The 19,991-nt window shown below is 43.6% G+C and overlaps 1 protein-coding gene across 1 annotated transcript in view; it reads left to right on the top strand.

The window, feature by feature from the left end:
* The window catches only part of ITGA8 (integrin subunit alpha 8), a 195,122-nt gene that overhangs the window by 11,421 nt on the left and 163,710 nt on the right, over window positions 1-19,991 (top strand). The window contains exon 3 of the mRNA XM_043563837.1: window positions 18,117-18,217. Coding sequence (XP_043419772.1) covers window positions 18,117-18,217 — 101 coding nt within the window. The remainder of the gene's footprint in view (window positions 1-18,116; window positions 18,218-19,991) is intronic.

Genomic DNA, 19,991 nt, shown 5'->3' with positions numbered 1-19,991 from the left:
ATGCCCTTCATCCTTTCAGTCAGCCTTCTTGGGATACGTGCCGTAAAATCAATGCCTTTTCCCCCCTCAAGGCACATTTCAGTTCACTTTTTAATATCAATTTATTTTTGAGAGAGAGAGAGCACGCGAGAGCGTACCTGCATCCAAGTGGGCGAGGGGCAGGGAGAGAGAGGGAGACACGGAATCTGAAGCAGGCACCAGGCTCTGAGCTAACCAGCTCAGAGCCTGACCTGGGGCTTGAACTCTCCGGCTGTGAGATCGTGACCTGAGCTGAAGTTGGATGCTTAACCAAGTGAGCCACCCAGGTGCCCTGCGGTTCATTTTAACCCACCTTTACTTCTAAAAATATTATCTTAAGACAACAGTGGAAGAGAAAGTGAAGCTTCAGGTTAGCAGGCAATAAAATCAAATTTCAGTGACTAGAACAGGGTTAGTAGTTTTCCGTAAGCAGACACCAGTCTAAAGAGTCGAAGTGTGGCCATGAAGAGAGCCCAAGGCCTTCCTTACTCTTGTGGGGTTTATGGTGCACAGCCAGTGACAGAAAAAGAAAGGTAAGGCCAAGGTGACAGAGAGCGGTGTGTCCCCACCTGTGTATCTATTTTTGATGGGGCGGTATTAATTTCCTGGTGCCACTGTAACAAATTACCATACACGTGGTGGCTTCAAACAACACAAACCGATTATCTTATGGTTTTGGAGGCCAAAGTGGAGACTAGATCCCACTGGGCTCAAATCAACGCGCTGGCAGGGCTGTGTTCCTGAGGGACGCTCTGCGGGCAGAACCTATTTCTGGTTTCCAGAGACTGCCCACGTTCCTTGGTTCAGAGCCCTCGTCGGTTTTCAAAACGAGCAATGTCAGGCTGAGTCATTGTGCTCTCAAGTCTCTGGTTCTCCTTTCCTGCTTCCCTCTTCCACTCTCAAGTACCCTTTATATGACATCGGTCTGGATAATCCAGGATAATCTCTCTATCTCAAATTCAGCTCCCTAGCAACCTTAATTCCATCTGCAGCCTTAATTCCCTTTGCCAGGCAACCTAAAATATTCACAGGTTTGGGGGCGGGGGGGGGGGAAGGTTTAAGGTATAGACATTTTGGGCGTCTATTATTTTGCTTACCACAGGTGGTTAGACTTTTATTGAGGAGGTGGAATATCAGAACAAGGACCTAAAGTAATTAAGTGAGGGAGGGAACCAAGTATGAAGGGTCGGGTGGTGTTCCAGCCTACAGTAAAGTCATTGCTGGAGTCTGGAGATGAGAGTACCCTTGGGAGATCGATAAAGGGCACTGAGCTGGACCCAAGTCAGGGGAAAGAGTGACAGAAAATGAAGCCAGAGAGTCCAGTAGAGGAAAGATTACATAATAACTGAAGGGCCAGGGTCAAGGCTTTGGATTTTATTCAAGGAGTGATGGGTAGCCCCTGGTGGTTTTGAGTAGACAAGTAAGATCATTTGAAATACGTTTCCCCAAGGATCAGGTTAACAGACAGTAGGCAAGCAAGGGCGGAAGGAGACTGGGGTTTGGTGACAGCAGCTGGGGTTGAAAAATGGTTGGGTCTGGGATTCATTTGAAAGTGCAGGTGGTAGCATTTCATTATGGATCGGAAGCAAGGTGTGGAAGAAAGAGAGAATTTTGACCCGAGTCATAGGGGAACAGGACAGAGACCGGGAACAGTGGGGGAAGGAGCAAGTCTTGGGGAAAAATAATCAGGAGTCGAATCCAGACAGGTGACATGTGAGCTGCTTATTGGACATCCGGGTGAGGTCACGTGGGAGGGCAAATGAAGAAAACTGGAGCTCAAGCACAAGGCTTGGAGACTGAGATTGGGAAGCCACGAGCGTGTGGACGGTATTGGGACCGTGCCTTGGGGCGTGAGTGTGGCCGGAGAAGGGGGAAGCAAAGTACAACCAAGAGAGAAGGGAAGGGAACAGAAGGGGGGAGATCAAGGTTGAGACTGAGTCGTGGGGCACCTTGACATTTGGAGAAATATTGGAGGGATTGACAAGGAGAGCCACGGAGGCAGAAGAAGTCATGAAGCCAGTGAAGCAAGTCCTGTGAGGTGGAGTAAAGGGAGAATGGGAAGTTATTGCTGTGGAACAAAAGGGGTTGCCGTGGAGGTGGGGAGAGATAAGAGGAGAGGACCCCCCCGGATAGCAGGGGCCCGGGACCTTCACTGTAAATGGGCTCAGGGAAATGGAGTTGTTGAGAAGATACTAGTGCGTGTTTGCAGTCTAATAGGAATCATCCTGTTGAGAGGGAAGCAGCAGCGACTGAAAGACGCTGGAAGGGGACCTGTAGGAACAAAATCCGGAAAGGATGTAAAGGGGTGGGTGGGGACTCTTAGACGGAGGGGACAGGGGCAGCTCTTCCTCGGGGACAGGACAGCAGCACAACAAGGGCACCACTGAGAGGAGCTTGGTGGGTCTGGAGACAGGATGAAGACAATGACCTTTTCTCACGTCTTGCGTTTTCTCCGTGAACCGGGAAGCAAGGTTATGGGCTGATGAGAAGGGAGCAGGAGCAGGTTAGCAGAAGGAGGAAGGGTGAAGAGTAGTCCCGGGGCAGAATGAATCGAGCAGTGAAGTCACAGGATTGAATCGCAGGCAGTGCGCAGGGACCGTGAAGATTTATAAATCTGAATTTACTGGTGGCAGGAATACATTTTTTTTTTTTTTTTGATCTGCTCACCTTATGTTATGGTTCTACTCTTCTGGGATAGGATTTAAGATCTCCCAGGGAACAAGTCCATCCCGAGTGTTAATCTCCCGAGAGAATACACTGCAGACACAGAAGGTTTGAGTTCTTTCTGAAATGCCTATTTTAGGTAACATTAGGAATGGTGATTCTTTTTTTTTCCTTTTTTAACCAGAGAGTGAACCATTTTGTTAGATGAATGGTTGGGATCCTTTTTACTACATCTTCTGGCCACAGAGATGAGATCCCAAGGAAAAGGGAAGCATATGACAGGAGTTAGTGTAAACACATTTTCAAACGCTATTGGGAGGCCAGTTTATGCAGTCTTCATCCTGAAACCCAATCATATCCTGTATTTAAAAGCATTGCTTTGAGGTCATATTGAAGAGATTTATGTCATTTAATCTGCTTCCTGAGATTCCCATGCTGAGAGGTTTTCATTACTTCTTGAAGCAAATAAATTGTTGGGCGCTAAACAGAAGCATGCTGTGTTCCTGCCAATCCGAAGGTGACATATAAGCCATATTGAGACTTGTCAGCTCCCCAGCTGTTTCTTGGCCAAGACATTTGAGACCAGGGAATTATTCCGAGTGTGAGAAAATCTAGAGCTGAGAGAAAGCCTCAGGCATTCAAGGAGCTCAAAGAAAATCACTGTGGTTGGGAATGAAGGGATGACTCTGGAAGGTACGGGTGGCGTGAGATCTCCGGCTTCAGGATAGAGAATGAATTTAAAAGTGTCAAGCCTTGGGACACCCGGGTGGCTCAGTCAGTTAATCGTCTGACATCGGCTCAGGTCACGATCTCACCATTCGTGGGTTCGAGTGAGCCCCGCGTCGGGCTCTGTGCTGACAGCTCAGAGCCTGGAGCCTGCTTCGGATTCTGTGTCTCCCTCTTTCCCTCCCCCACTCACACTCTGTCTCTCTCTCTCAAAAATGAATAAACATAAAGGAAAAAAATCATAAAACTGGCAAGCCTGGAGGAAGAGAAACCAGTAGGAAGCTGTTGCAGAAACGGAGCCAAAAGAAAGGGCGGTCACAATTAGGGAAGTAGCAAGAGGGATAGAAAGAAATGGATGGACTTGAGAGAGGGCTTCAGAGGGAAGAGTGGACAGGAACTGACTAGCGAATGGAATTTGGGAGGATTGCTGATTGCCAAGGATGCACTCCAAGCTCCCGGCTTGGTTCATGGGGCTACCATTTTATTAGGTATAAATGGCGAACAAGACAGACGTACTCTCTGACCTTGCGATATTCAGGTCCAGTGGGTGAGAGCCTCAACGCCTGGCAGCGGTAGTCTATGGTCATGTGACATGACAGCAAAAAGTAAAGGCTTTAAGTGTGCAGAAGAAGGGCTTCTTTCCCTGCCTGGAGGGGGATTTGTGGGTATCAGGAGAGGGCATCATTAATGGCCGGAGCTGAAGAGAGGTGTGTGTGTGTGTGTGTGTGTGCATGCGTGGGTGTGCCTGTGTGACCTGTGTGTCCCAGGGGGCCGGCGAGCTTCGAGAGAAGACTCTTCCAGCTGGGGCACACCAGTGGAGTGTGTGGGAGCAGATGAGGTCAGAGGTGATGCCTCTCTACAATTGCTCTGTCCGTCCCTGCCTTTCAGACTTTCATTTCCTACCAGGGAAGTTTTCTTTTCTCTCGTTTTTAATCTGGTCTACCAGATTAAAGAGATGGCCTACCATGTCCCTTTGGAGAAATGTTCCCCTAGCTGCATCATGAATTAGAATATCCCCCCCCCCAAAATCACTTGCACCGTCCCACCAAAATTCCATATGTATTTCCAGAACAAACCTTACATGTGACCTGGGTTAACTTGCATACGAAAAGCATTTCAAACGATATTGTATGATGTAGAAAACTCATTCAGATTATTATGAAACAAAAGTCTAAAGAACGCTGGCTAGGCACTATTGGCTGTGAAAAACATGAACTTGGAAATGCGACCTTTATTCTTGGCAAGACGATATAGATGTGGAAATAATTGTAGCAGAAGATGTATATTCCCATCTAGATGAGGAAAACTGTATAATATGTATGAAACAAAGCATTTAAATAGTGATATGAAAAAAATAATTTAAAATAAAACTTCCATGGGGCGGCTGGGCAGCTCAGTCGTTCAAATGTCTGATTTCTGCTCAGGTCATGATCTCATGGTTTGTGGGTTCGAGCCCAACGCCAGGCTCTGTGCTGACAGCTCAGAGCCCGGAGCCTGCTTCGGATTCTGTGTCTCCCTCTCTCTCTGCCCCTCCCCTGCTCGTGCTCTCTTTGTCTCTGTCTCTGTCTCTGTCTCTCTCTCAAAAATAAACATTAAAAAGATTTTTTAAATAAAACTCTCATGATTGCCAGTAAAGAAATGGCTTAAACTAGAGGAATGAGCCAGAAGCCTCTTAAATTCTAAAAGGTTGGAGGGGTTTACCAAACTTAACAGCTACTATGTCCAAGGGGTAAGATTCCAGTGACCTTCCTCTAAGTACCTTATGTAATTCTTTTTTTTTTTTTTACTAACTTTGAAGCCCCTTATGTAATTCTTTATACAAGTTTTGTTACTTTGTATCGTTTGACTTTTTAAGAACAAAAATCTGAAAAAATTTCAATTTGAGAAGAAAGAGTTTTTGAAGCTGCATTTTAAAGCATTTTTTTATGACAGATACATTTGACTTAATAGTTTGGTTTATATCATTTCAGTATTTATTTATTATTTATTTATTTATTTTAGTTTCATTTTTTATTTTGTTTTCATTTTTTAATATGAAATTTATTGTCAAATTGGCTTCCATACAACACCCAGTGCTCATCCCAACAGGTGCCCTCCTCCATGCCCATCACCCCCTTTCCCCTCCCTCCCACCCCCCCCCCCCCCATCAACCCTCAGTTTATTCTCAGTTTTTAAGACTCTCTTATGGTTTGGCTCCCTCCCTCTCTAACTTCTCTTTTTTCCTTCCCCTCCCCCATGGTCTTCTGTTAAGTTTCTCAGGATCCACTTAAGAGCATCGTTTCACTATTTAGACGTAATGCATGGGGTCCATTTGTATTCACTTCATTATTTTAATTATTTGCTTATTTACCTATTTATATTTGATAAATTTGACATGATAAAATTCATAAACTTAAAACATGTTATTTTATGCATTTATATATTGTAATGTGGTTGCCACTGAAGCATATATATCGCATTACATCATTATAGAAAAGTAATATTAATCATATTCATTCCACCATGCACTAGCTCTCTGTGGCCTGTTTACTAGTCAGTACAAGTGTGTGCTGTTAAACACCATCATTCTTTTCCTCCGTCCCCCCGTCACCTGGTAACCACCGCTTTACTCTCGGTAAAGCAGGTTTTTAAGGAAGTGATTTCGATTAGTTGGCAAACAAGGAAGAACACGATTTTGCAAGAGAAACATCATGTATGAAGTCTAGGAGTGAGACTCGACAGGGAGCAGAGAGGACGTTACCTGGATGGAAGGAAATGCCATACCTGGAGATCAGGTGTGGTTCCAGAACTATGCTGTGGAGGGCAGGGCATTTAGATTCGATCTACTCGATAAAGACAGGAAAACTGTTCAGCGCATGTCTGTGTGCATAGACACCTATTTGTATGTTGTATACATATATGGTATATGTCTATAAATAAACGTATAGAATATTCATTTAATCAGGATAATGCATTTCTGTCTGTCAACGGATGAATGGAGAAAGATGCGGTATATATACGCATTGAAATATTATTCAACCATTAAAAAGGGGAAAGCCTTGCCATTTGTGTCAACGTGGCTAGAACTGGAGGGCGTTATGCCAGGTGAATTCAGACACAGAAAGACAAATGCTGTATAATCTCACTTCCACGTGAACTCTAAAAGAAAACAAGATTAGAAAAAGAGAGCAGAGGGGCGCCTGGGTGGCGCAGTCGGTTAAGCGTCCGACTTCAGCCAGGTCACGATCTCGCGGTCCGGGAGTTCGAGCCCCGCATCGGGCTCTGGGCTGATGGCTCAGAGCCTGGAGCCTGTTCCCGATTCTGTGTCTCCCTCTCTCTCTGCCCCTCCCCCATTCATGCTCTGTCTCTCTCTGTCCCAAAAATAAATAAACGTTGAAAAAAAAAATTAAAAAAAAAAAAAAAAGAAAAAGAGAGCAGGTTTGTGGTTACCAGGGGTGGGGGAAATTGGACGAAGGTTGTCAGAAGGTACAAACTTCTAGTCGTAAGATAAACAAGGCCTGGGAATGGAATGTTCTAAGCGATGACTAAGGCTCACGCTGCTGTGTAGCGTATATGAAAGGTGTTAAGAGAGATCCTAAGACTTCTCACCATCAGGGGAAAAAAATTTTTTTTTCTTTTTTGTATCTGTGTAGGAGATGGTGGATGTTTCCTAAATGTGTTATTGTAATCATCTCACAATGTACGTAGATCAAATCACGAGGCTGTACACCTTAAACTTCTCCAGTGCTGCGTGGCAATTCAATCTCAATAAAACTGGGTGGAAAAAAGAATGACACGTGTCTTGAACATGACATGGAAAAATGAATGTGGTATTTCCTCAAACACTTAAAAAACCACAATAAAATGAGCAAGAGTATGAAAGCTACAGGGGCGCCTGGGTGGCGCAGTCGGTTGAGGGTCCGACTTCAGCTCAGGTCACGATCTCGCGGTCCGTGAGTTCGAGCCCCGCGTCGGGCTCTGGGCTGATGGCTCAGAGCCTGGAGCCTGTTTCCGATTCTGTGTCTCCCTCTCTCTCTGCCCCTCCCCCGTTCATGCTCTGTCTCTCTCTGTCCCAAAAATAAATAAACGTTGAAGAATAGCCAATGCTTGAATGAAAACTTCTTTCTGCAAGACCTAAAAGAAGGTCTGCAAGACCTTTAGATCTAAAAAAAGTTACGTACGGATGTATAAAAATGTTCCATTAATGAAAGTTCTGTGGCTTCCTAAACAGATGGACTTATCCTACAAACAGCACCTGTGAATCGAGACCCTGCTCAGCGGCTCCCCCTGTTCTGCCTCACCTACCCTGGGCCTCTGTGAGATGACCCAACGTCCCTCAAACCCAGTCTGATGTCCAGGGCAGCATGTAAGAAGGCTGCTCTCCCCTTGTTTCTAGAACATCCTGGAAAGGTACAGAGACGGCAAAGGATTGGGCAGGCCAAAGAAGGATTAGGAGCTGGGCACAGGTGTTTAGCACACCTCCCTGTCCTGAGGCTAGATGGGGAGAGCGGAGCAGGTTTCCCGGATTACAACCGCACCCCCGAGAAGCATCCCATGTTTCCCAAATTATTCCCCTGTCTGCAGCTGGCTTCCTCCCACTGCACTTCTGGAGGTACTATCTTCATTTTCTTGACAAGAAACGGGCACAAAGGACCAACATCATCAAACACACCTGAAATGGGAGCGAAGCCTTCATGTGTTTCATCCGAAACACAGGCTCTGAGGCTGGTCCCTGGGCCTCTTTCTAGTGAATTCCAGAGTACCAGAGGCAGTGTGGGTCAGAACACAAGAACCACAGCAGCCCCGCATCACCACAGAGGGGGGAGCAGAAAGAATGGCACATCTCATTGAAACCACGGGGGAATTTTCCAAACCTGATTCAATATCCTGTACTGGAACCTGGCCAAGCTAGTGGGACAGAGTCCTCAGTGGGCACCGAACATACCAAGGGACTTTTAAAGACAAGGAAGAGTTATGTCTTTCATTCTCCTAAGGGAAGCCCTCCAAGGGAGCCAGGGTGGGTATGTGGAAAGGGCTCTGAATTAGGAGGTCAGAAACCACCACTCTGGATCCACACCTGCTCATGTTAGCTCTGTGATCGTGGGCCAGTCACCGAACCTCGCTGGACCTGTCTCTTTCACCTGAACGTCAGAGAGCTGGACCAAGATCCCTAAGCTCCTTTTCCGGTTCTAAGGCTCGGTGACTAATGTTAGTGGAAGCAGAGTGGAAGACAGACAAGGAGAGCATGGGCTTTCATAGTTATTTTCAGCAAGAAAACCAGCAAAGCTGACAGATTCTCGGTGATTCTGCAACTATACTGGGGATCCGGCCACCTCGTGCTGCTGGCCCTGTTCCTTCTGCCAGCAGGGTTTCCTTGGGCTCCCACAGGGCAACCTTACAGGGCATGCAAACTTGTGTGATGTAACTTCTGGAAAGGCATCTTCTCCCACCATCCTATTCCCACTATTCCCATCATCTAGGAGGATGTCCTCTGCACACGTAATAATCATATCAACAGCAAGTATCTGGAGAGCCCATGCTACATGCCAGGTGCTCTTCTAAGTGCCTTATGCGCATTGATTCTTCAATCTCTCCAACAACTATCTCAGCCAAGTACTAATGTCATCCCCATTTTCCTGACAATGGAGGCACAGAGTTGAAATCATCTGCTCAAGGTCACAGAGCTTCTAAGTGATGTCATTGGGTGAAAACTTAGGTAGGCTCATTCCCAGGTCTTCACCAATATTTTATACTGCCTCTCTAATGACAGCAGAAAGTAGACAATTAGAGGCTCATTCTTTCACCATTAATGAGCACCCCCTACATGCAGCGGGTTGTTGCCTACATCAAGAATATGTGGCTAAGCATCTGACATCAGCTTAGGTCATGATGTTGTGGTTCATGAGTTCAAGCCCCACGTCGGGCTCTGTGCTGACAGCTCAGAGCCTGGAGCCTGCTTCTGATTCTGTGTCTCCCTCTCTCTCTGCCCCTCCCCCATTCACGCTCTGTCTCTGTCTCAAAAATAAATAAACATTAAAAAAAAAAAAAGAGTATGAAAGCTACAGAGGTGTTCTTTAATGGGTTTTTTTTTTTTTTAAACATGCTTAAAAACACGTCTATTTGGTTTTTTGTGGCGGCAGGGGGTGGGGGGAGCAGAGAGAGTTGTCAGCCTAGAGCCCGACGCGGGGCTCAGATTTTCAAACCGTGAGATCGTGACCTGAGCCAGAGAGACACCTAACTGACTGAGCCACGCAGGCACCCCTTTACTGTTTTTTTTAATAGTGGTTTTAGGGTATCGGGAATCATACATTGGGAAGTTTACTTTTCCGGGACATAAAAATCAACCCGGGTTTTTTTCTTGGATTTATTTCTTTTCGACAAGGAGTGCTCCTGCCACAGCTATGTTATTTTGAATCCTACAAAGGAGTAGTCCCTGTTCTCAGATACGTAGTTTCAATTTGAAGGAAACTGTTAGAGCACACGCTGATTATGGGAAAGATTACAGACAATCGTTTAAAGATTTCTTTTTCCCTCTTCCTGATTAGAAATGTCTGGACAGCTCCTGCAACAGCTTTAAGAAAATCCCTAAGGCTGTGCACTCCAAGTGGTGACTGAAGGCATAAGGAAGCTTACTGTCTTCCAGCCCGAGGTCGAGGACTTATCTATAAATAGTTTTCAAAAATCCCCTCATCTACCAGAATGTTCCGCGGCACCTCTGTCGGTTTCAGCTCCTGTCTCCCCCTGGGTGATCTATCTTCACTTTTTATAATTCCTCCCATTTGACTAAGCTGAAAGATTAGAAAAACCTGCTTGGAGCCCACATGTGCACCATATTCTACGCTCTCTCACTCCTGCTCTGAAATGAATACTCCCGTGAAAAAGGAACCAAAAGCTAGTAGGCTTGCCACCCACTGGGATTTGTACCCAGATTGCCCAGAGACTGAAGCTACTGATTGACGAAAGTCGGCTTCAAAGCCCAGAGATGGAAGTCAGGCCAAATCAACTTGATTACTACCACCCATCTAAGTGTTCCAGGTTGGCCTACAAATCTGGTTTTTGGTGTTTTGTTTTTTTTTTTTTTAATGTTTATTCATTTTTTGAGAGAGATGGGGTGGGGCAGAGAGAGAAGGAGACACAGAATCTGATGCAGGCTCCGGGCTCTGAGCTGTCAGCACAGAGCCTGAGACGGACCTGGAACCCATGAGCTGTGAGATCATGACCTGAGCCAAAGTCGGACGCTTAACCGACTGAGCCACCCAGGCTTTATGTTTTTTGTTTCTGTTTTTTTTTTTCCAGATCACATTTTACCTTATTTTTTAAAGATTTTATTTTTCAAAGTAATCTCTACACCCAACATGGGACTCGAACTCACAACCCCAAGAGCAAGAGTTGCATTGCTCTACCCACTGAGCCAACCAGGGGCACCACCCAGATCATATTTTATGCGATCTGAAGAGAAACCAGAGTATCACCCAGATCATATTTTAAATGAAAGGGAGATCATAGTAAACAATATGTTAGACAGACTTCTGAACGAATACATGGGGGCTTTGGTCATTCATTCAGCAAACACTCATGCAGGGAATACTGTGTGTCAGGCACTGTCCTAAAAGTGGGCAATACAGACTTGAAGCAGAGAACGTTCTACTCATGGGATTTACGTATATTCTGAAGGAGACAGGAAGCATGCCAACCAACAAATCAGATCATCTCAGATCGTGCTCAGCCCTGTGGAAAACTGTGGCAGTGAGAACAGTAAACGCAATGAAGACACAGCAAAAGCTGAGCTTGTTCAAGGGACAGAAAGTCGATGTGTCTGTGACTCACGGAGCCTGGGCAGTTGGAGGACCTAGGAAAGGATGGGAACCTGGGAAAGGAGGATGCTGGAAAGGCAGGCAGGGGCCAGATCATGTCAGGAGTTCAGCACCGCAATGTGGAATTACAACTCTCCAAGAAAAAAGATGGATTGTTCTATAGCTGGTGTGGTGACGACTGGCCTTGTTGAAAATAAATAAGAGAGGCGGCACCTGGGTGGCTGTGTTGGTTAAGGGCCCAACAACCGCTCAGGTCATGATCCCGTGGTCCGTGGGTTTGAGCCCCGCACTGGGCTCTGTGCTAACAGCTCAGAACCTGGAGCCTGCTTTGGATTCTATGTCTCTCTCCCTCTGTCCCTCCTCTGCTCACACTGTCTCACTCTCAAAATAAATAAATAAACGTTGCAAAAAATAAATAAATAATACTTTGCCATGTCATATTAAAAAAACAAATTCCTTGGGGCACCTGGGTGGCACAGTCGGTTAAACGTCCGACTTCAGCCAGGTCACGATCTCGCGGTCCGTGAGTTCGAGCCCCGCGTCAGGCTCTGGGCTGATGGCTCAGAGCCTGGAGCCTGTTTCCGATTCTGTGTCTCCCTCTCTCTCTGCCCCTCCCCCGTTCATGCTCTGTCTCTCTCTGTCCCAAAAATAAATAAACGTTGAAAAAAAAAATTAAAAAAAAAAATAAATAAATAAAAAACCAAATTCCAGACAGACAACAGCCCCATAAGCACAGTTAAAAGACTAGTAAAAATTGGGAGAAGATATTTGCAACATATACGTAAGCAAAAGAATCAATCCTCAGAATATATGTCAACTTCTTACAAATTGATAAAATAAATCAGACAAGAAAGTGAACAGAGGATGTGAACTGGCAAGTCACAGAGGTAAAAAGTATGGGGGCCATAAATAGAAAAAGATGATCAACTTGCTAATGATCAGGGAAACACCAGTGAAAACAGAATTGGCAAAAACTTTAAAATCCTACAATGACAGGAGCTGATGGCCCTACTCCTGTGTGCCGCTGCTGTGTTTGTGGGTTGTAGCTACTCTGGGAAAGCTGGTAAAGAGGATGTGGTGACTCTCTATGACCCAGCAATGTCATCTCTAGGCTGGTGCCGGAAAGGTACTCTTCCATGATCTCGTGGTTCATGGGATCAAGCTTGGGATTCTCTCTGTCCCTCTTTCTGCCCCTTCTCTGCTCTCTCTCATAAAATAAAATAAAATAAATAAAATAAAATAAAATTAAATTAAATTAAATTAATAAAATATAAAAACAATAAAAATAGAACAGAATAGAATAGAATAAAATAAAATAAAATAAAATGCATAAAATAAAAAATTAAAATAGGCACCTGGGTGGCTCAGTCGGTTAAGCGTCCACCTTCAGCTTAGGTCATGATCTCGTGGTCTGTGAGTCGGAGCCCCGTGTCGGGCTGGAGCCTGCTTCGGATTCTGTGTCTCCCCCTCTGTCTGCCCCTCCCATGCTTATGCTCTCTCTCTCTCTGTCAATAATAAATAAACCTTAAAAAGTAAAATAAAATTAAGTTAATAAAATTAAAAACCTAACCTAACCTAAACTAAAAAAATAGAGCTGGGTATGGAGCGGGATACAATACCAAGCAAGAATTTGAAAGAATGAGCTAAATGTATCTACCTACCTAGCTATCTACTAACCTACTACCTATTTTCTAGCTATCTACCCACGGATCATGCCGCCAGCACAGAACCATTTTTTTTCCAGTTAAAAGGAACACACAAACTACTCAATAACAAACTGTTGTCAGACTACAAGTAAATCTGACCTGTTATCTGTTTTTGTGTGGCCAGTAAGTAAGCTAAGAGAAGCTTTTACATTTTGTAGTGGTTTGGGAAGATCTCGTGAAAGAGTAACATTTAATGACGCATGAAAGGTCTGTACCTTTCCAAATTTCTGTGTCTGCCTGTCAAGTTTAATGGGGACATAGCCAAGCCCATTCTTTTACACACTGTCTATGGTTGTTGCTGCTACAGGAGCAGAGAGAGTGAAAAACCTGAAGTATTTTATTTTATCACCTTTAAGAAAAACAAATTGCAGACCGCTGTCCTATAGGATTCATGGGCATTCTTTTTTAAACGGCCAGGAGTATACACATCAATTTCATGATGGTGGACGCCTCTGGAGAAGAAAGAGAGGGCAATGGAACTAGGGATAGATGTTAAAGAATACTGTAATGTTTGTAAATGTGGAAGAGCCGAGTCGTCAATTCTGCCTGGTGGGAATGGAAGTGTTTGATATATTAAGTCCTTGTACCTTTGTCTACTTTCTTAAGGCCTCGGGAGAGCTCACAAAAAAATGTATATATATTTCGTAGACATTTTTCTGTATCAGTGCATACAAATCCGTCACATGTACTTTAACAGTTGGGTAGTGGTCTGTTTTATAGAGGACAGAAATTTCAGTTTGAATCCCTTGTATATAAATATTTAAGTTCCAGTTTTCTATCACAACCAGGATGGCAACTATCTTCACTTTTGCATCTTAAAGCATCTATGTAATTATTCCCTTCGAACCAAATCCTGGAAGTTGAATTCTTTGGTTAAAAAAATGTACATTTAAGGGGCGCCTGGGTGGCTCAGTCGGTTGAGCGTCCAACTTCGGCTCAGGTCATGATCTCGCGGTCTGTGAGTTCGAGCCCCGCATCGGGCTGTGTGCTGGCAGCTCAGAGCCTGGAGCCTCCTTCGGATTCTGTGTCTCCCTCTGTCTCTGCCCCTGACCCACTCGCATTCTGTCTCTGTCTCTCTCAAAAAATAAACATGAAAAAATAAAGTTTGGTTTTTTTTTAAATGTACATTTAAAACTTTGGTAGGTGTTGCCAAATGGCCCTTCCAAAATGCTGTGTTGAGTTATTGTCTTGCAAACAGAGTGAATATTAATATTTTTTGCCCAACTGGTAGGTGACAAGTGTTAAGCCATTATTGTTTTAATTTGCGGCTCAGGGCCTCTCTAGGAATTTACAGGCTTTTTAATTTCTTCTTTATTCTGTAATGCCCATTCAAGCCCTTAGAGCTTTTTCCTGTAGAATGTTAATCTTTTATTTTATTGATTTGGGAGCTTTTTACAAGTTGTATCCACTGACCTTTTCTTTGAAAAAACTTTCACCTCGATTTTCATTTATTTACTAATTTTAATAGTCTTTTTTAAAATGTTTACCTTTGAGAGAGAGAGAGAAAAAAAAAGTGTGAGCAGGGGAGGGGTAGAGATGGGGGGAGACACAGAATCCAAAACAGGCTACAGACTCTGAGCTGTCAGCACAGAGCCCGACTCGGGGCTCGAACTCACAAACCGCAAGATCATGACCTGAGGTGAACTTGGACGCTTCACTGACTGAGCCACCCAGGCGCCCCATTACTCTTTTACTGCTTAGAAAGACTTAAATCACATGCATTCACTATGAATTTTTTTCCCTAGCTTTTGACTTTGTTTTCTCCATAGTTTGTGATATGCCAAGGAGAGAATTGCTTCTTAGGTGACTATCAGTCTCCACCATCTCCCATGATCACAGGCCCTTCCAAGAGTTCTCTGGGGTTGACAGTGCATGTAGGGTAACCAGTGCCTTTCTTCTGCTATAGATCTACGTGTCTCTATCCTAACTGTTTACCCCTTGTCATCACTGTATCAGCGGGAGTTTGGTCAGAAAAACAAAAACCACTTTGAGTAGTACAGCTGGGAAGGGATCGCATCCAGAGATGAAGGGGCTCGCCTGGCCCCTGGAAACACTGGGGGTGTGGGGAGGTCAGGAAGGTCGCTGCCTGCAGATGAAGCAATATGGAAGTTCAGGACTTGATCTCCGCTGACTGATGCACCAAGAGGGGATTATTATCAAGGGGTACTTTACGGAGCTGCGGGAAGAACATCACAGCTGTCACAGCTGATGCCCACGTGTGTGCCTGCACCTGCCACCAGAAAGTAATGGCTTCTCCATCTTCTCTTTCCTGAGTCTCTCATTCCACAAGGGTCCTACTCATAAGAGTGTCTAGAAAATGTATGTTCCAGGCTTTCAGCCCTTTGCCCTACAGAGGAGGGCTCAGCGGGGCTGAAATCATGCTGAGTATTTACAGTTATTACCTGGAGGGTGTTCTCAGTAAAGATCAGATTGAATCAAATCGAAAACATTGTCCATGCATGGGAGGTTTCTTGAGCACCAGTGGGCAAGAGATAACACAGTGCCTTGTGTTGGGGTATTTGGCATGAAAGACTCTTGTTCAGAAAAGGAGGGTGAGAAATTGACTTTCATAGTCCATCTGAATAGATTTTATTCGTTTGAAACTTTATGACATTCTGACACGAGATTTAAAGTCAGACAACTTGTAGAAATAGTGAAGCAGAAGTTTGAAAAGGTGATTTGCCCTCCTCACAGATCAAGGAGTGGCTGATCCGTCTAGACTAAAGCTGATCTCAGTAAATAGACCCAGGACAGTGGAATTCTCTGTTGTAATCCTTGGGTATGGAATCCTTGGGATTGGGTATGGAATTAGTGGAATTAGTGAAGCCAGTTCATTTGTATTCTTGGTCCAGAAGAAATTTGTTGCTGGACAATAACCCACAGTTGACAGTTTTAATCTAGTTATTACACAGTTCAACCTCTGAACAGCAGAAAGGACGTCTGAGGAGTCACAAAGGTAAAGTCACATCATTTTCTCCTAGCAGAATGAGGCCCATTTAGAACTGGCTTCTCTCTTTCCCCAGGATCCATTTCCTTCCTCCCGGCAGGCTGTTTTTCTTAAGTTCTTTTGGGATCTCCTTTAAAGATTTTTGAAATGTTTGAGGTGCTGGTCTTTTCATGGCTTTTTAGCAGTTTGGACATTCCCAAGCCACTGTGTAGCCTTTTCTCTCTGTAATGAATCAGAGCCACATGGACAGTCTTGAGAGGTGTCACTGATTTCGCTGCTGAGTACCAGAAATCACTAATAATAACATCGTACGTGTGTGTCAGCAAGGTCCTTTCCAGTTCTTGGACTTGGGTTGAGTTTCCAGGTTTCGAATTAAGAGATATTTGTAAAGGGTTTGGATTTTCAGTTAGATGGCTACATGATTTCTGAGCGTACAGCTTCTCAGCTTATAAAGAAGGCACTTTCGAGTTTGTGTAGCTCACGTTATCTTTGTGACTTTGATCACCTGTGAAAGAGGAAAGGGAGAAGGTATTCTCAGCCTCATTTTCTAGAAGAAACCCAAACTCCAAAGACTGAGTGAATTGCCCCCATCACCCAGTTCATGGTGATAAGATTCATTGTCTCTGAGGTCTATAATCTTCCACAGTGCCTAGATGTAAATATAAATGTTTATTTTTTCAAGTTTATGCTGTAATCTGTAAAATGCTCCGTTCATTGCCAGTTGTATGCATTTTGGGTAAGGATTTATAGAACCTTTTTTAATTTTTTTTAAATTTTTAAAAAAATGTTTATTTATTTTTGAGAGAGAGAGGCAGAGCATGAGCAGGGGAGGGGCAGAGAGAGGGAGACACAGAACAAGAAGCAGGCTCCACGCTCTGAGCTGTCATCACAGAGCCTGACGTGGGGCTCCAACTCACGGACCGCGAGATCATGACCTGAGCTGAAGCCGGACGCTCAACCAACTGAGCCACCCAGGCGCCCCTAGAACCTCTTTTTTTAAAAACAAAACAAAACGGGGCGCCTGGGTGGCGCAGTCGGTTAGGCGTCCGACTTCAGCCAGGTCACGATCTCGCGGTCCGTGAGTTCGAGCCCCGCGTCAGGCTCTGGGCGGATGGCTCAGAGCCTGGAGCCTGTTTCCGATTCTGTGTCTCCCTCTCTCTCTGCCCCGCCCCTGTTCGTGCTCTGTCTCTCTCTGTCCCAAAAATAAATAAATGTTGAAAAAAAAATTAAAACAAAACAAAACAAAACTCAGAAACAACAAAAGCATAAGATTTTTAAGAAGGAAATTCATGATTTTCAACTAACATGTAAAAGTCAATTTTAGGTTAAGATTGACTATAATTTTTAAAAGTCTGTAATCATATGGAAACTCAACTTCATGTTAATTACATGTGTATTTTGGCCTCACTTAAGAGGCGTTAAAAGTTCGTTTTGTAATGCCTTTATTATAGAGTCAATGAAGAAAAATGAAACGCATACCAAAAGAAACACATATAAATAAGATTCCCTGGTGCAAATGTCTTTTGAAACCCATTAGCTATTACCCACGAAGCTCCAGTGACAACCATGTGGTTAGAGCCACGTGGGAAATACGCTGAGTGGGAATCAAGAGTGAAAAGAAAGATATCTGCTTTTTATTAAAACCCGAAGAGTGTTATAATTGGGTTGAGTTTCTACCCGGATGGCCCCCCTTCTTATGACATCTGCAAAGTGTGTCTAAAACTACGTTGAGGTGTTATTTTCTGCGGCTGCGTGGACACATGTTAACTTCGTCAAAAACCAAGACCTTGGCGTCCTTCACAATCTTTCTTGCTAACTCATGCCAACTCAAGGGAGGAGCCAACTCATGTGCTTCTCCCCTCAGGGAGATTCCTATGGGTTTCCCTATTGGGAAAGATTGAAATTCTTTGAGGCAGTTGTAAGTATCTGGTCTTCGATCTTTTGCAAATCAATGACAGTTGCATAGATTTGAGGCTATTAGAGTTCATGTCAACTTGACAATACAGTTATCTCTGAAAATATTAAGTGGTAACAATAAAAAATGCTTCCTGTAAGTGAAGTTGTGAAATGTCATGTTCAAATGCGCATTTTCATTTGGTATTTTCCTAAATGAAAAGGCTTGGTGAGAACTCCCCCCCCACCCCATGTCTGAACATTGTTTTTTTTTTTTCAAAGAGTTTTAACGGACGTGTTCATTGTTACATATTATATTTGGCTGCCACGGTTTACGGGTTCTTAACGGTTCCATGTCCTCCTTGTCAGACAACAGAAAGATCAGAGTTAATGGAACCAAGGAACCTATAGAATTTAAATCGAATCAGTGGTTTGGGGCAACAGTGAAAGCTCACCGAGGCGAAGTTGTGGTAAGTATGAGTCGTGGCGATGCTGTGCAATATTATGTTCTCAGTTTTTCAAAACTGCTTTCATGTAAGGACTTCTATTGAGAGGGAGAGAGAGAGAGTGTGCGCGGGGTGGGGGGAGGGGCAGAGAGAGGGAGCCGGAAGCAGGGCTTGATCCCACCAGTGCCCCAGGACATGTCAGATTTTTAAAGACAAACTTATCAGCATTCTAAAAAAATAAATCTAGTAGCCCTTAAAATGAAAGAATTTATTCTAGTGTTTAAAGTTATAGGAGATAAAGCTTGTTTTCCATATCAGTTAGAGATTTTTAAATATTGCAACACTTGGACGCCTGAGTGGCTGTCGGTTAAACATCCGACTTCAGCTCAGGTCGTGATCTCTCAGTTCGGGAGTTTGAGCCCCACATCAGGCTCCTCGGTGACAGTGCAGAGGCTGCTTGATATTCCCTCTCTCTGCCCCTCCACCCCCAAATAAATAAACTTTAAATATTTTAAAATATATAACTGCTAATTACATAGTTCTCTGAGTACATTAATAATTTTTTAAAGTAAAGAAAACCCCTCACTTTCAAGTAGATATCGTTCAGCTTTAAAGTGCTATGGCTTCATGATTCTCTTATTTCAATCATCTACGTGTCTAAGCTATTGAGAAATAAGTGACTATATTAAGCTGATCTGGAAATTTTTTTCTTGGGGGAATTTTTTAAACCATTGGCTTTAATTTCCTTACAACAATAAAGCAATAACTTTGGCTTTTAGGATTTGTTTAAAGCTTCTTGAATTATGTTTTAATAAGAATAAGTATTTAAAGGAAATACCTTGTTTTATTTGGTCTGTGGTTAACCCCCCCATGGAGATTTTGACATAAGCAGGTAATGTATAAGATACAGACAGCCCTCTCCAGTTGCAAATCCAGAATTTACAGTATGGTCTCTATAGAACTATACTTGCATTAATATGGTTTTCATATTCCACAGTTGGTAAAAACTTTTTTAGCCCTTAGTGGCATATGACATGTGAATTGCTTTGGAAAGCTAATCCTATCTAATGACTATGTGGGATTAAAAAAAATCTTCTGGGTACTGTATTGATATTTTTAAGTCTTGAAAACTTATCTGTAACACATTATGCATCTCTGAAAATCGTATGCCATGTTCATAATAAAAATAGTTCATTTGGGGGCATGTCTCCATTTTCAAAATTATGTAAAAGGAAATCCAATAATATTAAATATATTTCAAGTTAATTTTTTCCTTTGAGCACTGAAATTTAGGGTATCACATATGCCCTACGTGATAATTATTAGGACTTCAAAATGCTGAAATATCTTTTTGACTATCCAGATGTCATGTGTGTATGTATTAAGTTGGGTCAAAGTCCAAATTTATCTTATCAGTGTATTTCACATCAGTGTGAAACTGAGCAGATATAAATAGGATAACTTTCTAGGCAAGAACTGGGAAGAATTTTCTTGGCATCTAAGTGTGGGGGTGGGGTGGAGGGGTGAGATCCGGCAGGTGAGGCTGGTTTTCAGAATACCTCACTGCATAGGTGAGCGCCCACACTGCCCACACTACTGCCTTTCACTGTTGGAACCTTACGTTATACATATTAGCACATAGTTTGTTAGTTTATTAAGAGGTCCCTAAGATGAAAGAATGTGGATGAGATCGATGGTTTTTAGGTTATCAGCCAAGACCTCACAATACCAAAAGAGTCAAGTTGTGGAAACACTCTTCTCACTTGAGAATAGAAATAAAATATTTTCACTAAAAGTA

Source organism: Prionailurus bengalensis, chromosome B4 (genome assembly GCF_016509475.1).
Source record: "Prionailurus bengalensis isolate Pbe53 chromosome B4, Fcat_Pben_1.1_paternal_pri, whole genome shotgun sequence".
NCBI lineage: Eukaryota > Metazoa > Chordata > Mammalia > Carnivora > Felidae > Prionailurus > Prionailurus bengalensis.
This window is presented reverse-complemented; position numbering and strand designations above follow the sequence as displayed.